Source organism: Anser brachyrhynchus, assembly GCF_964034855.1.
Source record: "Anser brachyrhynchus genome assembly, chromosome: 1".
Lineage (NCBI taxonomy): Eukaryota > Metazoa > Chordata > Aves > Anseriformes > Anatidae > Anser > Anser brachyrhynchus.
This window is the reverse complement of record NC_137694.1, coordinates 31383260-31408021: the sequence shown is the minus strand read 5'-3', so window position 1 is coordinate 31408021 and position 24762 is coordinate 31383260. Positions and strand designations below refer to the sequence as shown.

General features: G+C 37.4%; 1 protein-coding gene across 10 annotated transcripts in view; it reads right to left on the bottom strand.

Moving 5' to 3' along the window:
* Positions 1-24762, bottom strand: part of CNTN1 (contactin 1) — a 249919-nt gene that overhangs the window by 45671 nt on the left and 179486 nt on the right. For all 10 annotated transcript variants that reach the window (XM_080570117.1, XM_080570109.1, XM_080570116.1 and 7 more), the window contains 7 exons: positions 24509-24690; positions 23171-23295; positions 21047-21164; positions 19265-19415; positions 18647-18774; positions 14892-15067; positions 1223-1343 (listed from right to left, as the gene is read on the bottom strand). In XM_080570117.1, coding sequence (XP_080426243.1) covers positions 1223-1343; positions 14892-15067; positions 18647-18774; positions 19265-19415; positions 21047-21164; positions 23171-23295; positions 24509-24690 — 1001 coding nt within the window. The remainder of the gene's footprint in view (positions 1-1222; positions 1344-14891; positions 15068-18646; positions 18775-19264; positions 19416-21046; positions 21165-23170; positions 23296-24508; positions 24691-24762) is intronic.

Genomic DNA, 24762 nt, shown 5'->3' with positions numbered 1-24762 from the left:
AGTGAAATTACAATGTCACTTGTGTCATATTTCATCAGATAGGGGTATTTAACCCTGAGCCTGTAAAATACTGAGTCTTCCTCTGACAAAAATAGTAGCAAGAAGCTCTCAACACTAAGTAGGATTGTGTTCATAATATTAAAACCTGAAAGTTGAGCATAAAACAAATGCTGATTTCTTCAACCACATATGCTAAGAGTTATGATTCTATTTATAATTACTGGGTTAAAAGGATTATCAGAAGGTTGATAAGGCAGCTGATCTCTCTTTTTGTTTTGTAAAAGGATTTGCTTACATACTACTACGGCACATGAACAAACCCTTCTCTTTTTCTTCACAGTTTTCTGCAATTTATTCTGCAATTTCACCACATATCACATTTGCTTTGACATTTCACCCCAAACTGATGACATTTCACTGTCTGTTAACACCCAGTGAAAAATAAATCAGAAATATTGAAGTGCACAACATCTACAGATGGCAAAAACTCAACAAGCTATACTCCAGTTACTATCCAGATGTATAGTACAACTGGAATGGGGTCAAAACACGATAGCTGTGCAGACCCAAGTACAAGTTATATCTGATTTGAATTGTCAGCATTACAGAGCATTAGCACTTTAGAAGATGTATCTGGAGGCACAAAATGGAGTAAAAAGCCCAAAGAACATGAATTAACTCATGCTCCTGAAACCATGCATGGAAACATATTTTGTAGGGTATGTACCATATGAGCACGTACAGTATTTTGAGACTGCAGTAACTCTTACAGATAGAAGTAACTCTTACAGATAGAAGAATAAGTTAACAATGGAGTGATAACCTTGACTTCAAATCTCCATTTTTCTGTCATTTGAAAACCAGAAATCCTTTTAATGTAGGCTTAGTGTTACACACAATAATGTAATCAAAAAAGCATTATGCAAAAACAGAAATGGCTTCTCAAAACAATATAAATATTATAAATTAAGTATATTGAAATGATACAATCTACTTTGCTATTTAATAATAAACACCAAATTAAAGTATCTAAAAATTACTTAAACAGAAGAAAAGTATACGTAATAAAAAAATTTTATTGATTTCCAGGAAAACACACATTGAGTTAGATATTTAAATGTCTGGAAAAGAACAAGTACCCTGAGCAGTACTTTAAGGACTTCACATTCTGCTTATCTAGATGAAAAACAGAAACATTTCTCTTTTACCTGGAGAACCTTACCTCTTACAACAAGGTCAGCTGAAGCTGAAGAATTGTCAACAATTGTCTGTGCCGTGCACGTGTATCTTCCTGCATGCCGCAGCTGAACGTTTTTAATAAGAAGTTCACCATTGGATTTAATCTGTTAAAAAACAGTACTTAATGAAGCTGGTAAACATCCCTGTATAACTAAGTGATACCTATGATACCTATCTACACATGCCTCCCAACCATTATACAGTGGTTGCTATTTCCAAGAAATGAGTGCTTACTTCACAATCAGATCACTCTCAAAGATATATTTGATTTATATGACAGCTGTAGAAAGTGTCCTGTGTTTCTTGAAGAGCTGCTGATCTTTACTACATATGAAAAAACAAATGTCTTTCTTAAGAGATCTGTTCAGTAGGCGTTTCTTCAGAAGCCGACATTGCCTATTTTCTACTATTTTAAGACCACATCTGAATATTAGATTTAGTCAGGCCTATTTTTTTCATAAACAGCAATCAGACGATTCCTCTATACCATTACATGCTATTTATGCACGTTTGTATGATAACAGTGTCATGGAGACCTACTAACAGAGCCACCAATGCTGTGTGGCTCTTCTTTTACAAACCTAAAACAGCACAAATGTTTTTACCATAGAGAGGTTACAAGCAGAGCCCAGATACAGTTCTTACTACATTATGGCTCAGCCTAGCCATCCCTGAGTGGCCAGCTGCCATCCTAGCCTGACCTTGGCCTGGCCTTCTCTCTATGGACCTGCCCTGGTCCTGGGCTGTGCATAGTGCTGGCTGCTGCCACTGGACCTGCCCCACCTGGGGAAAACAAGGGCCAGCCATGCTGTCCCCCCTTGCCTCAGCCTCCACAGCTCCATCGCAAAGGGTTTCAGGGAAGCAAATTACCATTCAATGAGGCTCACAGACTCCTCCTTCTTTTCTTCCTCCTTTTCCTTCTCATCATCACAGATCCTAATCCTTCCCCAAGACTTTTCACCAGTGCGAGACTGCAATGTCTAACTTCAGACTCATGAATTCCATCTCACAGGCCATCCACTTTAAATTGACAAGCAATAGGCTAACACAAGGATCTGGAAATCTCCAGCAGTGATAACAAAAGAGCTGACTCCACTTTAGACTTCTCAAATTCCTACAGGAGAGCTGTTCCATTATGAAATGCCATTTCTGCTGCAGAAATACCTGTGTATGCTGTTTAATTGCTGGCATGCTTCCCATGCACAATTTTGGACCATGCCAAAAGGAACCCCAGCCAACAAGTAGGCACCTAGCACACAAGAGATCACACACACAAGAGATCTCTGGAAACATGGTTTGCTCCACACTGGTTTGGGAAAGTAGAAAGTTTGGCTAATTTGATCTTCCTGTACCTGCTGACCTCAGAGCCAGATAAAAGGCACTGGTCTAACTCCCTTTTCCATTGACTTCCCCAGAATATCTGCCGGCAGCCACTGCTGCCAGGTGTATTTGCACCATACTCAATATACATACTACACTTGCTTCACTGTCACATTGTTGGATGTCTTCCATCTTTTACCTATTCAGTGTTATTTCTATTTACTTGAATGAAAATCAAGTAGGAACATTAAAATAACAAAATAAAATAAAATAAAATAAAATAAAATAAAATAAATAAAAACCCAACAACAACTCAGATTTCTTCACATAATGCTTTGGAACTCTTACTCTTTTGAATTCCCTTTGGAAAACCTTTAGCCCAGGTAGCTAGACATATCAAGAAAAAGCTGACTCTGTTTTTAACTTGCCTAATAAAAGACATTTGTTGGGTTTTGTTCTGATTTTTTGGGTTGGTTGTTTTTTTGGTGTGTTGAAGGTGTTTCCACCTAGCAAATTAACAGAGGAAGTACTTCTCCATTGTCAAAGATTTAAAATCTGTTGGTTCTAATCAGAATATAGCAAAGAGTTTATAATGTCTAAGTATTTCTGTATGACGTTTTAAAATTTCAGTCAATTTCTAGCAGGCTTTTAATATGTAATATATAAAGAGAATAAAACATGATTTTACAGATATACAGAATATGGCATTTAAAATGGAAACGATAAAAATAACTAACTTAGAGGGACATTTTACACTAGGTGTCAGCATTACCTGTATTCACATAAATATAGTGATGGGATTCAGCATTATATAATGAACACTGCAGTACAAAAGGAATTCCTCAACCACAGGAGTCTAATGCAAAGATGAAGTCCTTAGTAATACAGAATCGTAGAATCATTCAGGTTGGAAAAAACCTCTAAGATCATCTAGTCCAACCTTTAACCTAGTACTAAAGTCCATCACTAAACCATGCTACTAAGTTCTAAGTCTACGTGTTTCTTGAAGACCTCCGGGATGGTGACTCAGTCTCTTCCCTGGGCAGCCTGTTCCAATGCTGCACAACTCTTTCAGCAAAGAAAGTTCTCCTAATATCCAACCTAAACTTCCCCTGGCGCAACTTTAGCCCATTTCCCCTCATCACTTGGTGCTTGGGAGAAGAGACCGATCCTCTCTTCGCTATGGCCTCCTCTAAGGTAATTGTAAAGTACGATAAGGTCTCCCTTGAGCCTTCTCTTCTCCAAGCTAAACAGCCCCAGTTCCCTCAGCCGCTCCTCATAAAACTTATTTTCTAGACCCTTCACCAGCTTTGTTGCCGTTCTCTGGACACGCTCCAGCACCTCGATGTCCTTCTTGTACTGAGGGGCCCAGAACTGAAAACATTATTCGAGGTGCAGCCTCACCAGAGCTGAGGTCCTGCCTTTGATAAACCCACGCTGACTGGGCCTGATCACCAGGTTGCCCCGTAGGTGCTGTGTGATGGCACTCAACCTAATCTTCTCCATGAGCTTCCCCAGCACTAAGGTCAGACTGACAGGCCTAGAGGCCTTAATTGTTTTATTACCACGTTATGTGATTCAAGAGATGATCTATGTAGTCTTTGCAAAATTTCTCCAGTTCTCTTAGAAGCTTATGTAATACTTCATTACCTTGTGGCCTTTGGACAACCCATAATGACTACTGTCATCTTGTGTTTTGGAAAAAGTCCTTCAACTTGGGTGAAACTCTGACAAACCTACAAATTACACTTTCTGAAGAAAATCTCTAGGGTGCAAAAGAGCTAATCTTTATGATGTCTGAATGGCTATATTCGGGGAAAATATCTAGCCATATTTTCAGATGGCTATAAGGTTCACTATCTTCAGCTACCTGTGCTTGAACAGATATGCAAAAAGAATAAAATATTTTTGTCTTATGACATTTCTCTGAACCCACTGGGTAACTAGATGGACACCTGTAAAACAAGGAGCAGAACAGAGAACACTCTACATATCACAGCTACTCTGAAAGAAAAACACATTTTATGTTAAGAAATACATTTATATATATATTTTAAAATAATCAATTTGAAATATTCTGCTTATTCTGTACTTTATCCTTATCCCCCCTTAAAAAAAAAAAAAAAAAAGATTACTAAGCTAAATCACATGGTTATACATGTGGTAATCTTTAAGGTATTTCAGAAAAGAAAAAAAAATTCTCTCCGAAATATATCTGACTGTTTTCATGAAGGTCAAAATGTTACAAAAGATTAACAGATGGATTTATATCACACTAAACTGGAAGGGGCAACATTCGGATTTTGTAACTCAACTCCAGACTGCTCAGAAATCTCATTTTGTTATAAAAAACAAACCCTGCAATCCTGAAACCTTCACAGGCAGCAACAAAAAGTATTCAGATGCAAAATGGTACGTAAGAAAGAAATTGCTAAATATTTAGGCATAAGAAATGGTGTTATCATCACTGGATGGTTCTAGGGAACAACAAAGATCTTCAGTACAATCTAAAATATGATGGGCTGTCATTAGTGTCCCTGTATTTCGACATTTTGAATAAATGACATAAACTTATGTCACCCAGTTTTTGTTTCCTGTCTGAAAATGAGAAGGGAAAAAAAAAAAAAAAGTAGAGGTTAAATATTTTCCAAATGTTCTGAAAGTAGAATGCCAGTTCAGTTCATATTTAGGGAGATTAAAATAGTCAGATAAAACTATCCTTTTCCTTTCCAAACTTTAGTGAGGATTTTGGATGCCAGTTTAAAATTCTGATCACTTAAAATTCCAGCAAAAAATTAAATCAGTTAACACCATTTTTTTTTTTTGGTCTAACATAAGAATTCACATCTTTAAGAAATTATTGAGGTAAACCATTGCAACTGATAAAAACTAGAATTGAAAACATATGAAAGGGAATGCTTAATTCTGGCTAGCAATACTTCTTGATTGCCATGTAGGGTCAAATAGAAATACAGGTTACACTGTCCCTGCTAAGTTCCAGGTCGCACAAGAGTTCTTAGCAGTGATTAAACAGATCAACTGGATCACTGAACAATCAGGTATATGAATGCTTAGTTTCTTTGTTTATCATAGAATCATAGAATGGCTTGGGTTGGAAGGCACCTTAAAGATCATCTAGCTCCACCCCCACGCCCCCCCCCCCCCCCCAGGTTATTTTTGCTCATTTTGTTTTTAGATATTATTAAACTATGCCCATGTTAAGATATACATACATATGTACATACATATTTGCATCTTCCACACATAACTAATATGACAGGTTTTAACTAATATGTCATAACTAATATGACAATTTTCCAAAGTGCATGTAGGATCCAGACAAGAGGTGAGTCTGGAATGATGGCATTTCTGTATGGGTGCCCCCCTAGTTAATTCATGAGAATTCCAGGGGTATTGCTTTCAAGGACAGCAGCCTTTGAAAATCTATGGGGATTACTGCATAAACGAATGTTGGCTGGCTGCCTGACTAACCACAGGTAAGCCTTTTTTGTCTACAGTGGGCTACGCAATGCTGTCAACAGCTTTCAGGAAGAAAAATCACTGGGCATGTCAGTACCGCAGTGGGAGTAGAGAAGGGCAGCCACCTGTTCTTCTGACCTTCAAAAATTACAACAAAGAAGTTGCAGAATTTCAAAACCTTTGAGTTTCTGTGTGTGTGTGTTTTTAATTGTTATTGTTTTTAATGAAAGAGATAAATGGCCCTCTATTTTAGTACTCTATATAAACCTGTAGCATATTAACACTAAATATCATCCTAGAGAGGACCGTACTGCCTGTGAATCTCTGACTATTGCTTGCACTTTGATCTGCAAAGAAACACATGCAGTTTGTCCATACCAATAAGGTTCACAAAAACTGCATTTATTAAGAATTCTCATAATCATATTATTACTTCATACAAATGATTACAAATTCTTAAGTCTTAGTACTCCCCAATTCTTACGTTAACAATTAAATTAACATACTGTATTGTATTTATTAATGATGTACCCATATACTCACTCTAATAATAATTTCCCCTATGGGAACTTGGTTTTAAAATCTAAGTGACAGAAAACGTGGAAAAACATAACGTAATTAAAAATTCATCAACCCATAGATATGGTATCGTACCATGTTGGTTCAGAAGCTCTCCTGTATCACATCGTTGTACGGTTCGTGATAAAGCTTTCCGTGCCTCAGAAGAAGCCCAAGTTCTTGGTGGTAAAAGAAGAGCTTACAAAGCACATAAGGAGCATGGGCATCAGCAGATTCTGTCCACAAATTAGATATGAATGCACTGTATGTTTTCATTTCAAAAACCTCAGCTTGGCTAAGTTAAAAAATGCCTTCCTTAATACAGGAAAAAATGAATCACAGACTGGAAATTGTGACAGCAGTATTCAAGGATGTTCCAAGTGTATCTGTGGTTCACCACTCAGATATTTACCAAGTTTCAAGCAAAGACTTTCATCATACAAACCCTATATTTATGCTTTAATAGTGATGTCAAAAATAGCACTGTATGCTCTATTTCTGAGATTCACTGTTCCCTTCTGACAATCACCTTTGCCAGTGCACAAAACTACTAAATGCCATCAGAATGTGACTCTACATGATGGAAAATCATTTACAAGTGCCTAGACTTTTGTTTGAAAGGAGTATCACTTCCGTTACAACCTCAGCAACAATGAAGGACCTTATGTTACTATGAAGCTAACGAGCCCTTTGTAATAACAAAACTACATAAAATCTGATAAGCAGAGATTTTTAAGCCAGGTTTACAAACACAAACCTTCACATGCGTTTTAATGCACAGTGGAGGTATGATGATAAAACAATCATTAAGAAGTAATTTGGAAGAGGTGGGATTCTTGGAGATGAGATCAGCTTTTTTCCAAAGCTAGTGATAACTTAAACATATTTTAAATACCTGTAACTATGAACTTTAAATGAGTTCACCTGAATTATTTTGTTCCTGTACAGAAAATCCAACAGCTGGTGATGAATGTTAATGTAAATGTGATTGTAGCTACTTCCTTGATATTGAGATCAGAGGTGACATAGGGACAACAACATCAATGCAGTTCTAGTGTCTCAATTCCGTTCACAGAAGAGCTTATCTCACTTTGCTTTATAAGCTACAGCTGGCATAAAAGTTACAGGTAAATAAAAAACCCAGCAGGATAATGATGACACGGCCATTCCCACTAAAGAATCTCTTCCTTCAGTGAACTATATTTATATGTAAAGGAAGTACTGTGCTAATTCTACCCCTGAAATGTGGACTGGAAAATACTTCCAACAAATACATTATTCTTCCCCATTCAGCATACCACTGCAACTGCCTCAGGATACTATGCTTTGTACCAGCACCCTTGTGGTAATATGCCCTGTTATTTTACTTCTAAGAGGAAAAAGAAAAGACTAGATATTTGTTCACTTGTACTCATGGCTCACAGCCTTATGGTTGATGATGAAAATTCAGAATAAACTGCCAACTATATTTCTACGTGCAGTGCTGAACCCATGTGGCTTTTTCAGGTCCTGTTTAGCTACATAGGGATGATACATGGATTTTGGCAGTTTGTGAAGACTCACAAGCACATAAGGTTACAGGTCAACTGATTTTGCAGTGTATTATTATTATTATTATTTTTAGTTCTAGAACAGAAGTTGGCGTATCTTGATCCCTTTAAATAGACTATATTTCTTTGTGCTGGAAATAGCACTGCAGATTAATAATAGGTTTCCTCAATGCCTTCAGTCAGAGCTAACTGCTTTCTGGCTTCACCCTCAGCTCTATGTCTTCTGCTTTCCTTCTCCTCCTTGCTTTTAACCACTGACTCCATCCATCTCATTCCATGCTTGCTACATTACTATTAAGTCTCTTTCCCCAAACCTAGCCAAAATATGTAACTTCAAACTCACTCATGTCTAAAGTCTCTCCCTAATGCATTAGGGCACTGAAAGCAATGTATTGAGACAGTGCCTTCGGAGAGTCCTGTGTCTCTTTCAGAAAAAGTAGAAGCTCAAATGATTTGGTTGGCCATGCTTCATGAACAATCATCTATCCCCTCAATATATTCAATAAACTGTATTGAACGAGCTCGCTGTGCCTCTGACTCCCAGGTTTTGTTCGAGTCCACACCAAGCTGCTGCTTCCTCATCAGTGGGTTACTGAGCTTCCCTATCTAAATATTTTCCTCTAATTCTTCAGTTCTGCTGATGAACTTTCTATTGATTTCCTGTCATTTAGCTGTACCTAGACTCAACACTCTGCAAGGAAGATTACCTTGGGAAGCAGTGAGGAAAAATTAAAACAAACATCTTTGTATCTTTTCTGCTGCAGAAGACTGTGGAGTGTACAAGAGAGATTTATACAGTAAAACTGTCTGTTCTGTAATCTGTTAAAGCAGGAACATACAGCAATATATTTTTGTCTACCACATCCAAACAAGGAATCATCATTGTTTTCAAACTATGACTTACAAAACCCAAGCAGGTATTAAGCTATACTCCTCCAATGGGATTTTATAGTCCAACTTACACTCTGTGGTTTACAAAAACATCTGTTTTGGAGAACTTTCCTTTTTGGCAAATGCTGTCTCCAATCTAGAACTCATCTCACCTATTTCAGACATCTATAGTGCGGATTTTGGTATCTGAACTAAACACTTTTTGCAGCCAAAGCAAAGAAACATGCCCTTCCACCTGTGATTTACTTTAATGAAAAGTAGCTGTCTGGCCACGCATCTTCAGAGCATTATGAATGTGGTCCTTGAAGACTGCAAAGTTTTCTGCACTTTGGAGAGGGGTAAGGTAAGATGAATAGTATTTGAATATAGAACTAAAAAACAAAACAAAAAAAAAAGGCTTTTGAAAATGCAGTGACGTCCAGTCCACACTGTTGCACAATTATGCACAGACAGCTTGGATTCAGAAGCGACTTCAAAGCCAAATAGAGCCTGAGCAACAAGTCCTGCAAGTTCTGTGCCAAACTTGTTTTGTCACCTTTGTGTCATGTCTCTGTGAACACTGGAGAGCACAATGCAAAGGCCTGACTTCAGAATCAGCATGGATTCAGTACATCTTAATTCCTGCTTAGTAGCACTCATGACAATGGGGTGTGTCAGCACCATCTCAAACAGTGCTCCTCATTCTGTGAGAGCTTCTTACTTGGTTGCAATGCTACACAATGTCCAGAATGTGTAATGACACCTTTCTTGGCCTGGGAACAGCCTAGCAAAAATTCTGTAAAATAAATTACTGGGAAGGGAAGGGAAGGGAAGGGAAGGGAAGGGAAGGGAAGGGAAGGGAAGGGAAGGGAAGGGAAGGGAAGGGAAGGGAAGGGAAGGGAAGGGAAGGGAAGGGAAGGGAAGGGAAGGGAAGGGAAGGGAAGGGAAGGGAAGGGAAGGGAAGGGAAGGGAAGGGAAGGGAAGGGAAGGGAAGGGAAGGGAAGGGAAGGGAAGGGAAGGGAAGGGAAGGGAAGGGAAGGGAAGGGAAGGGAAGGGAAGGGAAGGGAAGGGAAGGGAAGGGAAGGGACAAATTTCTGACTGGAACAAGTCAAATTATGGAGTTACTCTTCCTGACTATCTATACAAATTAACTAGTGTGTTCAAAATATACATTAAAAATAGAATTATACACCTTCACTTTCACATATAAAAGAGAATGTTTTGTAGTAACAAAATTTATTTGGGTAGTGTATGTTATTTAAAATATGAATTAAAAGTAAGCCTTTCAGTCTTTAAATATACATGACAAAGTCGAGATCCATAAATAACAAATGACCAAACATCAGATGTTTCCCAGTTACTTGAAGTGCTATATCTGCACAGGATTTGAAAGGAAATGTTAATGTCTAGTTTCTCAATTAAATAACAACCATACATAAAGTCAAAAGCAAGCAATTTAATAGTAAGATTTTGTAGACTCCATTTAACACTTTGAAAGTTAACCAAATAGTATGTATATTTTTCATTCTAAATATCACTGTCATACTTGGTCATGTGAAATCAAAACAGCACTGACAAATGTTGTTTTGATAAATGAGTTTTAGTACTAATGTAATGCAAATTAGTTTTGCCTTTAGCAAATGATGAAGTTACCAATGCTTCCATTTAAAGAAAAAGAGACTTATGCAGGTATTTACATGAATTTCATTAGCATTCAATTATATGTATGTGACAACAATATTAATATTATGTTCAGAATTGAAATATTGTGGCTGTATCAAGTTTCCGCATGTTGATCTGCATTGTCAACACAAATTAATAGTGATATTATCAGAAAGATAGAGTAGGATCCTTCAACAACAGGAAATGATAGCAGAGGGCATGCATCATATGGCCAGTAATTGCAATATTCATGATGGAATATTTTTTCTTTTATGTTTGTGAAGAGTTCTGTGGCAGTATGGGAGTTAGGGCTGCTGCTGTCTAATGCACACTCAACAGCTCATGCCTTTGCATCCGAGAAAGCCTGAGCAAACCTGCCACCCAGTGACTTCAGATGAGAATTGCGAAAGAGATGTAAGCGGTAGGCAGGAGAAAATCCCTTTACTCATATTAGAAGGAGGGGGGGTGGTGGTGAGGGGGTGGAACACCTTTATGTAAGAAAATGATAACAAATGAAACAAATGTTGAAAGTACATATTCCTTTCAGTTACGTCCTATATAAACATTTATATTTAATCCCTTACATTTTTAAAAAATATCCTATATTAAGTGCTGAATCCTGAAATAACTACAAATCTCAGCTACAGACTTGGAATGCAATCCTACTGCCCCCTCTGTCCTGACTGATGAAGAACGAGTTGCTTGTGGAAGAACAACAGAAATTATCTGCACTTACTTTGCATTTGAAAGCAAAAATAAGGCTCAGAAATACAAACCAACAAGCTTCCCCAGCTTCAATTATTTATACCTGTATTGACTGAGTGCAAAAGGAACATAAACTAAGAAGCATCCCTCAGGAAGACAGAGTTACACTCTGACAAATAAATTAATTGATGTTTGGTTCTAAGCTACTTAACTTTAACAGTCTAAATGAATTAATAGTTAGTCACACCTCAGCTACTTCTGCATACTATGGAGTAAGCATCTCTATAATCTATTGAAAGAGCCAAGTTACATCTAGCACAAGATTCAACACCTACATGAAGTGAAACACCTCTCTCTCTCTGTCTGCAGACTGTAGAAACAAGACAGGTCAATTTGGTTTTTAAAATATTGTGGAGTCAGGAAGAATTTGGGATCGGGAGACCCAGGACCACCAGCTATCTCTGAAAGATGAAGCAGGTGGCTAGAAACCTTAATACTAAGTCAAACTTCAGAGAGAATTATGCCCTACACACTTGCTGAAGCCCATACTTGCCCCTAAACTCATTCTCTAGAAGTGTTTTGGTAGAAAGTGTCCTAAAATTGTGATTAAATTTCAGAATAAAATTCCTATATATATATATATATATTTCCTTCTATTTTCCTTATTAAAAGGAAAACTCAGAGGTGTATATCAATGATATAAGAACTTTTCTTCAACACATGACAAACGGAGAAAGTTCAGGCTTTACATCACAAAGTCCTCTGGTAAAGGCAGTTTCACCTTTCTTCTGCACCAAAATCATTGTTTCATCTACTCTTTTAGTCAGATTTGCTGTTTAGCGTAACACAACTTCTTTGTATGACTTCTGTCAAGTGGTTAAAAACAAGCAACTAAAAAAGAATGGACAAAATTAGGAATGGTTCTTTCTACAAGGATTCCTTTTACACAGAATACATTCAATAGAAGCTTTACTCTTTAAGCTCTTATTTTGACCAACATGCAGACTCATTCTGGCCTTTATCTGGGGAAAAATTAATGCTATTTGGAGGTGATTCAAGCTTCTCCAAGGTACTGCTATGTAGTGATCAGTACCTATGTGGAAATAAAGACATCAAAAGTGTGGCCTAACAGTCACATGCAGGAATTTTTTTGGATGATGCTGGAGTATTAGTGTAAATCTACATAGTTTGTAGATATAAACATGACATAAACAGAACATCAAATAACACTTTTCTAATTCCTTAGTACTCTGCTACTGAGTTTGGACATAGACTTTCGGGAGCTTTATTTCAGAAAGAGATTTATGTCTTTGGGTTTCAATGTTTTCCAGCTGACCTTCGTATAGTTCTACTGTCTTTTTGGACAAAGACTCGTTCTCTCACCTAAAGAGAGCATGGTGACTTCTTAGGGATAATTACAACTCAGCAAATGAGCAGGCTAAGGCAGTTCTGGGCCTCTGAAGGACTGGTTTGTTCCAAAGCAGACTAAAATAGCTATGCTTGAAATATCTTCTCACTTGGAGATAAACAGATATTTAAAAAATAGCAACAGAAAAAAATAATCTCTCGATCAATGGAAAATTAAATAACGTTGCTGGTTTAGGACAAAGACTCTGTAGGAGCTACTGTTAGAAGGCAGATAAGTTTGAAGACAGAGCTGAAACTGACTACAGGCCCTGGAGTTCTTGACCTCACAGGCACTGTTAGCAACCTTTTCTCTCCACACACAAGTTTCTCTTGGGAGCATGAAAAGAATCTCTATCTAAATTTGAGTATTTTTCACAGAATCACAGAATCACAGAATCGTCTAGGTTGGAAGAGACCTCCAAGATCATCTAGTCCAACCTCTGCCCTAACACTAACAAGTCCTCCACTAAGCCATATCACTAAGGGCTACATCTAAACGTCTTTTAAAGACCTCCAGGGACGGTGACTCAACCACCTCCCTGGGCAGCCCCTTCCAATGCCTAACAACCCTTTCGGTAAAGAAGTTCCTCCTAATATCCAACCTAAACCTCCCCTGGCGCAACTTTAGCCCATTCCCCCTCGTCCTGTCACCAGGCACGTGGGAGAATAGACCAACCCCCACCTCTCTACAGCCTCCTTTCAGGTATCTATAGAGAGCGATGAGGTCTCCCCTGAGCCTCCTCTTCTCAAGGCTAAACAACCCCAGCTCCCTCAGCCGCTCCTCGTAAGACTTCTTATTCTCCAGACCCCTCACCAGCTTCGTTGCCCTTCTCTGGACTCGCTCGAGCACCTCCATGTCCTTCTTGTAGCGAGGGGCCCAAAACTGGACACAGTACTCGAGGTGCGGCCTCACCAGAGCTGAGTACAGGGGGATAATCACCTCCTTAGACCTGCTGGCCACACTGCTTCTTATGCAGGCCAGGATGCTGTTGGCCTTCTTGGCCACCTGAGCACACTGCTGGCTCATATTCAGCCGACTATCAACCAGTACTCCCAGGTCCTTCTCCGCCAGGCAGCTTTCCAGCCACTCATCTCCCAGCCTGTAGCGCTGCTTGGGGTTGTTATGCCCCAGATGCAGGACCCGGCACTTGGCCTTGTTGAACTTCATGCAGTTGACCTCAGCCCATCGGTCCAGCCTATCCAGATCCTCCTGCAGAGCCTTCCTTCCCTCGAGCAGATCGACACACGCACCTAACTTGGTGTCATCTGCAAACTTACTGAGGGTGCACTCGATCCCCTCATCCAGGTCATCGATAAAGATATTAAAGAGGACCGGCCCCAGCACTGAGCCCTGGGGGACTCCACTAGTAACCGGCCTCCAACTGGATTTGGCTCCATTCACCACAAAATTCACCCCATTTTTATATCATTTAAACTCAGAACAACAGAATAAATATATAAACACTCTGAGGTTGTAGTTGAATATTACATAAATTATCAGTAGACACAGGCAGAAAGGATTTCTGCTTAAGGTATTCATTTTGAATAAGCCTGACAGAAGACTGTAAAGAGATAACCATACACTCAAACACAAAAGGTCTATAATTCCTCTTTCTATGTGCCAAAATAAGTGTCTTTGTATTAACTTGTTTAGACTTCACACAAACTCTTCTTGCTCAGTGTTTACAGACTGTTTGACTCCTACCCACCATCTGGCCCAGCCTTGTGCCAAATTCCAGAAATGCTGATGAGAAAAACATGGGCAAGTTAAAGTGAATGTATATGCATGCTTTCCCAAGATAATCTGCACCCTGTTTACTATCAAGCTACCTACTTACCAGTTGTATTCACTCTTCATCAGAGTGGGATTTAACTGAAATATCAAAATACTTACGTCAATTTAGATATCTGAATTCAGGTATCTACCTGCAAGTGTCTACATGTCTGTAAGGTGTCTACAGTAATTTTATGTTATGTTCTTAGCCTACTGTATTTATACAGACTTGAACCAACACAACAGAAAAAGTAAAACAGAAAGGACAATTTGTGATAAAGAAAACTAGTATTTCACATATTAAATAAGGATCTATAGCATCTTACCATAACATTCCTTTCATAATGTTCATGCTCTTTCTCAAAATCTATTACAAAGCCATTTAGAGACCAAATAAATGTCAGGTCTAATGTGGGATCATGGGATGCAATGCATTGCATGGTAGCATTCTCTCCAACGGTGACATCAACATTCAGCGGCGCTAAAGTAATCCTTGTAGCTTCTGTGAAATTAACAGCAAACATGGAAAATTCCAATAAGAGTTTATGCAAATATAAGCTCAGTTCTGTAACTGTTTGATTATACATGAAACCACTCCCTCAACTCTAGTTTACATGTTATTCATGCAGCTACATTTGAAAGAACCAAATTAAACAGAACAAAGGAAAACAACTACAACTGAAATGCCTAACTTGTATTTAGCTGTCCTTTGAAAATGATTATGGTTCAGTCTCTGAATCATATTACTAACTATGCAAAGCTATTTTTATTCTTTTACTATATCTCAGGTAGAGAGAAGACATGTTAAGAATCTTATGTGACCTGTGTTGTATTTCTTTTTTTAATTATAGTATTTATTATGTTTAAAAACCTGTCTCTTTCACAAACAGAAAGTTCTACTCAGTTGTCAGGCTGAGTCAAATTTCCATTACAGCATTGCAGGAACCGAGATCTTAATTTCTCTGCTGAGAAACAATATAAGGGATGTATAACAAACTATACAAATAACTACACATGGAAAGAAAATGAATACAAGAAAAGGAAGAAAGCTGTACACCCCTCAGCAATGTCTCTTATCATTACAGAAACAAAAAAAAAAAAGGCAGAGAGTTCAATGCTTGCTAGAGATCTTGGTACATGCATCAAATTTATGGCAAATTAGTGACACGATCCTGGAAGAAACTCACTGGATACTTGTGATACTTGTTCCTTTTCTCTCAGATACAATCATGAAACAAAAAGCCACTGAATATTTGCTCCTCACACCACGGCATATAATAACTTCCCACAACTATGAGAGTGGGTGCCAAAACCTGGAAGATGATAGTCAGAAGAGCTACTGCCACCAGTTAAGATCCAGGTTTCAGTGTGCTCCAAAGCACACACTACACCGTATTATAAATGTAACTGCAAAGTATCTTCAATAAACCTAACATTTCTTGTCACTCTGACTTGGAGAGAAACCTTTAGCCAGGTCCTACTCTAGTAATCCAAAAAGTGCCTAATCCCGAGACTATGAGTATGGCACAACTACTCAGTATCTCAGATTGGAGTATCTCAGTGCTTGGAGCAACCTGTTAACATCTGATCTCTAAAACCCTTGCTATAGACACGTTTTAGGATAACTGATGCACTCTAATACTATGCTTCTATATTCAGTGTTTGGTTCTACTATCAGTGAGTTAATAAATGTTTACATAAAGAACTACCAGTCTAGGAAGTTGCTGAAACAGTGGTCCAGAAGCACTGAAAAAATAGCATGTGGGAAAGGCCATCAGACTTTACAGTGCCTATCAACTTCAGTTTAACTTTTAAATTTCTTGTAGTCACAAACAATGTCTGAAAAGTTTTATGAGCCACACAAAGTGCTTAGAAATGCCATTTTCAAAGCATTCTTAGTCAACACTTATAACTATCTGCAATGTGAAAATAATTTTGAAATATATCATCTGAACATTCTGTTTCTGCTGTGATGTAAGGGAGGCATCTTAGTCCTTTGGTATCCCTTTTTAGACGAATCAGAGCAGAATACTCCAAAATTTAGAACTTTTTTATACCTAGTTTATATAGTTCATAAAGCTATGGTTTAATTGTTTCACTGTGCAGATCTACTATGCAAATGTTCATCTTGATTTTAGAAGGTATGACTGGACTATAAAGGGGCTGGATATTTATTTATATAACCTTTCAAGATAATTAAATGGCTGAGGGTAATACTAGGACATGTAAAACTGCAGAAGATGATAAAGAGTAACTGCAAACATTGAAAAGATCTAATTAGTCAAAATAAAGACTTACAATAGCATAGAATCACAGAAGCACAGGTTGGAAAAGACTTCAAAGTTCATCATGTCCAACAGTTAACCTAGCACTGCCAAGTCCACCACTAACCCATGTCCCTAAGCACCGCATTTACACATCCTTTGAATGCCTCCAGGGATGGTGACTCAATCACTTCCCTGGGCAGACTGTTCCAATGCTCCACAACGCTTTCAGTGAAGAATTTTTTCCTAATATGAAACCTAAACCTCCCCTAGCACAACTTGAGGCCGTTTCCCCTTGTCTTATCACTTGGTGCTTGGGAGAAGAGCCCAATCCCCACCTTGCTATAGCCTCCTGTAAGGTAATTGTAGAAACCGATAAGGTCTCCCCTGAGCCTCCTTTCCTCTGTGCTAAACAACCCCAGTTCCCTCAGCCACTCCTTAAAAGACCGGTGTTCCAGACCCTTCAGCAGGTTCACTGCTCTTCTTTGGACACACTCCAAGGCCTCGATGTCCTTCTTGTAGTGAGGGGCCCAAAACTGAACACGGTACTCAAGGTGTGGCCTCACCAGAGCCGAGTACAGAGGGACAATCACTTCCCTAATCCTGCTGGCCACACTTTCTGACACAAGCCAGGATGCTGTTGGCCTTCTTGGCCATCTGAGCACACTGCTGGCTCATATTCAACCAAAACCCCTGGATTCCTTTCCACCGGGCAGCTTTTCAGCCACCCATCCCTCAGCCTGTAGCATTGCATGGGGTTGTTGTGCCTCAAGTGCAAGACCCAGCACTTTGTCTTGTTGAACCTCATACAGTTGGCCTCAGCCCATCAGTCCAGCCTATCAAGATCCCTCTGCAGAGCCTTCCTACCATAGAGCAGATCAACAATCACACCTAACTTGGTGTCATCTGAGAACTTACTGAGGGTGCACTTGCATCCAGATCATTGATAAAGATATTGAAGAGAACTGGCAGCAATACTGGGGGGACACCACTGGTGACCAGCCTCCAACTGGATCTAACTTCCTCTTAGTACAATAAATCATCTATAAAAATGCTTTTGATGATACAGATCTGATGATACAGATTAATTCTTACATTAGTATATCAATGATGTGTTATTGAGCTGCCACATCCAGCATGACTTCTGGAACAGACATTAAAAAGTGTATTTAATAAATGACTCTTCTACAATCAGTAAGACTTTGTAGACATAACTGTTCATGAACGTCATCTTTCCTGTCTTAATTCTACAGCTATTTATTACTTGACATCAGATTTAAAAAACACAGTTATGGATATTCAATCAGTATTCAGTCAGTAAATACTAATATCTTTAAGGGAAAGGAATTTAGTAGTTCAACTATATGGCTATATACTCCTATCTCACAATTTTAATGCATGTTTATTTAACTGCAATGCTTTCTCAGTCTTGTTTACCTCACCAGAGGAAAAAAAAATTTAAAAAAATAAATTAAAGATGGTCAATAGGAGTCCCATTTCTCTCTTCCAGCCATGATCCTAGATTTGTGCTTGAGCTAAGCTACCAAGTTGAATGAGGGCATCAGAATGTGTCAATTTAACAGACTAGATTTAATAAGCCCTGAAAATTGAGGTGCAATTTCTGACATGGTGCACATGTAACCAGTTTCTACTGTGCAATACATTTTAAAAGTGCAATTCATTTTTAAAAGAGCAACTAAATTAGAAAGAAAACATATAAAGTGGCTTGCAAAAGTACTGCAATGCTGGGACAAAAAATAGTGATTTTTAATTGTGGGATACTACCTGAAGCAAACTAATGCAATTTAGAGGTTTACCTGTCATTTCTAGAACACCAGTGCTATTAGCTTTTCCTCGGTTATTTTCTGCAAAACAGGTGTAGCGACCTTCATCCAGCTTTGTGATATTGATAATCTCCAGGCTCCCATCATCCCAGATTCGTATGCTATTGAAAGTGCAAAAATTACAGCAAGGGAAATAAAACATTTAGATCAGAAAGAAATAATTTCAGTTGGAACTGTTAGTGTTAAAAGACACCACACTCATCTCTTGGAAGCTCATCTCTAACTGCTACATTTATAAACACCCCTATAACCCAAAAATATTTAAATAGATTGTGGCATGATTAGATGCCTCACATTGCTGGAGCAAGAGAGTGTACTTCTATTTACTAGAAATCATTTAAATATTTTTCTAAAAGTTTTGTAATACAATTCAATTCTGAAATGTGAACAACAAACAGACTGGCTAAAGTTGCACGCCCTGCTAGCTCTATGGATCCACACTGCTAGTAACATTTTGGCATATCATTTTCCCGAAACTACACATTCTCCTGCCCATGAACTCTTCAAAAATGAGGACTAGCCTGCACGATAAATACAAACATAAGACAGCAATTTTAAGATTCATAGTGTCCACTAACAGTCAATACTAACCGGCTCCCATTTACAAGCAATTCAGTTCCTTTGCTCCAGGAGAATTTTGGCTTAGGAGCAGCTTTAGGTTTGCATTCAATGATAACACGCCCCCCTTTAGCTGCTAGGATTTTCTTCTTCATAGGGTTCAGTTCAAAAGTAGGAGGTGAAGCTGAAAGCAAAAATTAACACGAGTACTGCTGTTAGTGCCTTTTCTGAAGAACACAATTTGTTTGCAACATTAAAAAATATATATAATCAAAAATATTGAATTGTATATAAATGTCCATTATTCGGACCAGTGAGAAAAATATTAATGATACAAAGATGTGGTGAGAAGCAGATGGTGATCTAAAAGAAACAGCGAAGATCACTGTGTAGTTACATACTGTGTTATAGCAGAAGTTTCTTTTTGTTCACTTCTAAACCTCCATCTAAGTTTAATCTAAGAAGATCAAAGCCCACTGAAATCAATAGAAAGTTACTCCTTTTCAAAGGCCTTTTGATCAGTCCTAGTAAAATTTAGATTCCAAGAGCCCAACTTCTGTAAGAAGTTGCTCAGTCAATTATACTTTCAAATTGTATGTTGTTTTACTTTTCAGTGGCTTTAAACTCTTATCTAGCAACTTTCAGTTGTTCCCTTCTCTCTCTTTCTAGTTTTCTGTTTGGCCAGCTATCTTTAAGTGCTCCCTGAGATGTACAACTGTAATTAGAGATGACTGTAGCAAGCATCACACTTATGTACCTTAGGTCAGACTTTTGCTTACTATTTTTTTCTTTATTTATAACTAAATATGAGAAAAAAATACTTTTAATTACTTTGTATTTCAGTGTACCATCACTATTAACCATGCCAGCAAATATGTGCACAGCTTGGGGAAATATGGCTTTTAGTTAATTATAGAAGTACAGAGAAGTCTGCTTAAACATCTACATCTTACCAACAATGATGTTTGAAAACGCTCAATGCAAAAAGTGCTCATTTCTGGGTAATCCAGGCTGGCAGTGAGTAAATGGCTATGGAGAAATAGTAAAGGATGAAGTATTGTGCAATGGGTTGGGGAAGTCAAATATTGCTCTTGGGAAAGTCTGGATGTGAGTTTGAGATGGAAAGAACACAGGGTAACTACTCCAAGGAAATCTCCTATGGAAGCCATGTCAAATAGCCAGTGCATCTGCACTAATGTCATCAGTGTAAAGGTCAGAAATTATTTTAAGCCTGTGCACTCTGGATCTGAAAGTCTAGCTTCCTATTAAAGGATGATGCTTTGGAAAATACAATGGGTTAATAACTATATCTACCCATCAAATGGGACAGCTATGTCACACACAAATATTGAAACTGATCTTAATGAGCTATAGAAGGCAAAAGCAAACGGAAGAGTGAAGAGAAAGATTTTCAAAGGCCAGGTGCCTGACAACACAGCTTCTAAAAAAGCGAATTTTGCCCAACAGAGGAGTGTAGGTGAGCAAAAAAAGAAAACACTTCTCAACATGTTTTGCAAGCTTAACAGGGTAGTCAGCAACTCTATGCACTTCATATAATTTCTGCACTATCATTTCCTCTGTGTGATAATAGCAGCAAGCAAATATCAGAAAAAATACAGTAATAACAATTTCCATAAATTAGTATCTTGATTGCTCGTGTTGTCAAAACCTTACTAGAGAGCTCAAATAAACCCCATCTCACCTAGATTCAGTGAGTGTTCTTTCCCCTCATGCTCACAGAAATTTGTTACCAAGCAATTCCTGCAAATAAGACTCGAATCTCAAGTAGTATATACAGCAAATAATCTCACTGACCCACAATCTTCAGTTCAGCATTTGCATAAATAATTCCATGTGTGTTTTCTGCTATACACTGATACATGCCAGCATCTTCAAAGGTCAGACTTTGAATTCTTAGTTCACCTTTCCGGAACTAAAACACAATCAATAAAAAAACAAGATATTCATATAGACAACATATACTGATGAATTCATGCCCATTCCCATTTCTTCACTTTTTTTTCAGTGCCTGTGTTCAGAAGAGAGTCCCTCACATAACATTAAGGTACTGATGAGATTTTCTTTTTGTCCCTGCTACATTTCCATCTTTATGGCAATGTACATTCACCTTCTTAATTCTAAAGAAAGAAAGAATCAGTGTCAATATTTTCCTGGAAAAATCACAGCTGAGTGGCACTAGACAGACACATCTATTCTTCAGTCCATTGTTACCATACCAGCTCAAGCACTACTGATACAGAAAAAATAAACTAGAAATTAAATGTTTTATGCACATAAGTCTTTTTTCATTGTGCCCAGTGTTCAGAATGTTATTCTGTATGTATATTTTTTTTACAACAGTAAGAGGTCAAAGCAAGTCCGAATTAGATATGACTTTTTCCAAACATTCTTCTGGGAGATAGTATAAACCATTCTATGTTACTCTTTATATATATACATACATATATATGTATATATATATATATATAAAATCTGTAAACCAAAATAAAGTACTTGATCTATTTCTAAAAAAAAAAAAAAAAAGTGTATAAAAAAGCTCAAAAGGAGGTGGGATATTTTGTAAATTATAAATAGATGTCAATTGTTTTTTGAAAGACCATGTTAAAAATTCTTCTTGTGAAAATTCTTTTGAAATGCTTTAAATTTGTATATGAGTCACTTGGAGTGTGTGGAGCATTGGAAAGTTAAAGGAATAACATTTATCTGAAAAAATAATAGATTAAAAGACTCATATTTCTTGTATAGTTTTATTTAAATACATATAGATCAGATTTTTTACAAGGAATTTGTTTTGTACTAAATGAAATACCTAATTAAAAATATATGATTCAGAAACAAGCTATATTCTCAATGTAATTTAAATATTTTTGCTATTTTCCATTTGGAAATCATAACATTAACATACAGCATAGTCTGGTGGTGTCTTACTGGAGAATTACACAGTGCTTTGTGCAATCCAGTATATAGATTTTGTCAGTGAAACCCAAATGTAGTGGGGACTGTCAAGTAATTTACTTGTTCAATTACTTGTTTGTAATAACTACAGAAGCTTAGTTTTTCTTCTGGTTTAAGCCATTTCCATATGGCAGATGGTGATGTCCCTATTCTTCCTCCAACCTCCTATTTTTTTCTTACAATACACAGCCAAAGAAACTCTGCCTCATTGTATTCTTTTGTTTGCATACCAAGACCAGTGTCACCACAGCTCAACAGATGCAGTCTTCTACTGTGTTCTCTAGCAGCTCATCACACAGTACCAGCAAGGGATATTAAATGCACGTTGAAATGCCTGGGCTGAAAATCTACTTTGTTAAAAAAAAAATCCAGAGCAATAAACTTAAATTATCAAACGGTACTCGTTTACACTTCACATCACCTAAAAAAATGGAATTTTGCAATGTTCTGTGACTAGAAAAAATGTGAAAAAGTACATGATATAGGAACATCACTGATCGTTGTAAAATGATTCTATCTCCTTGTCTGCGCTGACTCCATTCCATTTTACATTTTTTAAAGATGCATTTAGGTTTAATGTGGTAAAAAGGATTATTTTTAGAGAGAAGCTGATGATTTTTCATCACCTTTTCATCTAGGCCTTCATCTAGAGAGAAGAAAATAGCATTTACTTATAAAGGACCAGAGAAAAAAGGAAAATCCACCCCCCAAATATGTGGTCAAAAGACAAGGTCAGAATTCAGAGCTGAATACTAAATAGTGAGAAAAAATGCATTTCAAAACTGACGAGAAGATGGACACAAAACTTTCAAAAATAGATTTTAATCCTTAATGCATGTGGAAGCAGAAGAAATTTGTATCATTATAATTCAATTTCTTTTACTTCTTAATAATGCATGCTTCAAAAAATCATTTCCATCAGCTAGCCTATCAATCCTGCATTACCTATGGCAGTATACTTACCGAGGCACCGTTCTTCAACCATCTAATTGTTGGAATAGGCTTGCCTGTAGCTACACAAGGCCAGTAGAGGTCACTGCCTATATCCTTCTCTGTGTCATTGATATGTTCTACCCACTCTGGAGAGGCTGAAGAATAAATAAAACACAAAAACAAAACAAAATATGATGCCTTGTAAATATATCAGATCTGTACTTAACTAGCATTATGATCTATTAATTCCACTGTTTTTCCCATGATACTTAACAGGCATAATTATAACTTAGCAGTGCATCAATATACCAGCAAAAGAAAGAATTAAGTGAAGGTGTTTCTCTTTTACCACATAGAGCCAAAATAACTACAACTCATTTTTTAATGAGCATAAAATATGAAATTGTAATAATGGTTCACAAATGTCCAAGAGATATAAGACGTTACCGGTTACAGTGACCTGTGGATTATACAACATGTAAATTATTCAGTAATGTCATATAAATGGTAGTTAAATGACATGAAATTGAGCAAAGACAGTTAGATACTGAAAGGTTTTCTAAGAAATATTCTCTTGGCTCAGAAAATATACTTAATAATATGGAAAACGTCCCATTATTTTTGCTCTTGCTAAGCAAATGAATTAATTTATCAACTTAAAACAAGCAGTAACAATCTTCCTATGCCAATTTTGATTTATCCCAATGAAGTTCAAGTGCTTAACTGAGGATCTTAACTCAGATGATGTTCTTTATTGCCTGTGAAATGAGACAGAATTCTTCTGAAGTGAATTCAGATGTTATACAGAATTTTTTCATGCCACAAATTGTGGTGTAAGTCTCAGTCAAGGAGTCTGGATACTTGAGATGTTTCCACTATAGTTGTAAGATAAATTTTTTGGTCCCTCCTTTAACCAAATGCATGAGAGGAGGGGACATAGGAGAAACAAAGAATTGACTGTAGCTAATATGAGACAGAGCTAAGATAGATAGAAAAGACAAAATGCAGAAACAAGAAAGCATAACAAACCTAATGGTCTATTTTTCTTCCTGGCAGTTCTTTCACTTCAATTACTCTAAATCTATTAATTAATTCCCATTACGCATAATTATATCAATACAAACACACATTGCTGTCAAGGTGTACATGCAGCTACCATAACCAGGCAAACCAAGCAGTTGTTCAATTAATACATGAATGTTACGCTTGACATTCAATCCACGGGCTTTGACTTTGTTTTATTAACTCAAATAGCAGTGGGTCAGGATGATGTAATGAGTCAGCACTGATATCAAGTGTGAAAACACGGATACTTCCAAAATAATTAAAAGCAACATAGATCATGAAGAATAAATTTTTTCTACCTACCTTGCACATAAACTCTTGCTTGATGTTTATCTTTTCCTTTATAGTTTTCAGCCTCACACTCATAAAGTCCTTCATCTTCATACTGAATATTAAAGATCTTAAGAACTGCACCAGACATGCTTATCTCAGCAGTGGCTGGCATAGGTTCAAGGTATTTACTCCATCTGAGTTCAGGAACCGGACTTGAAAAGGTACAGTAAAGTACAAATCAGCATGTTCTAGAAGTGGCTGTTAAATTGCAGACTACAAAAAAG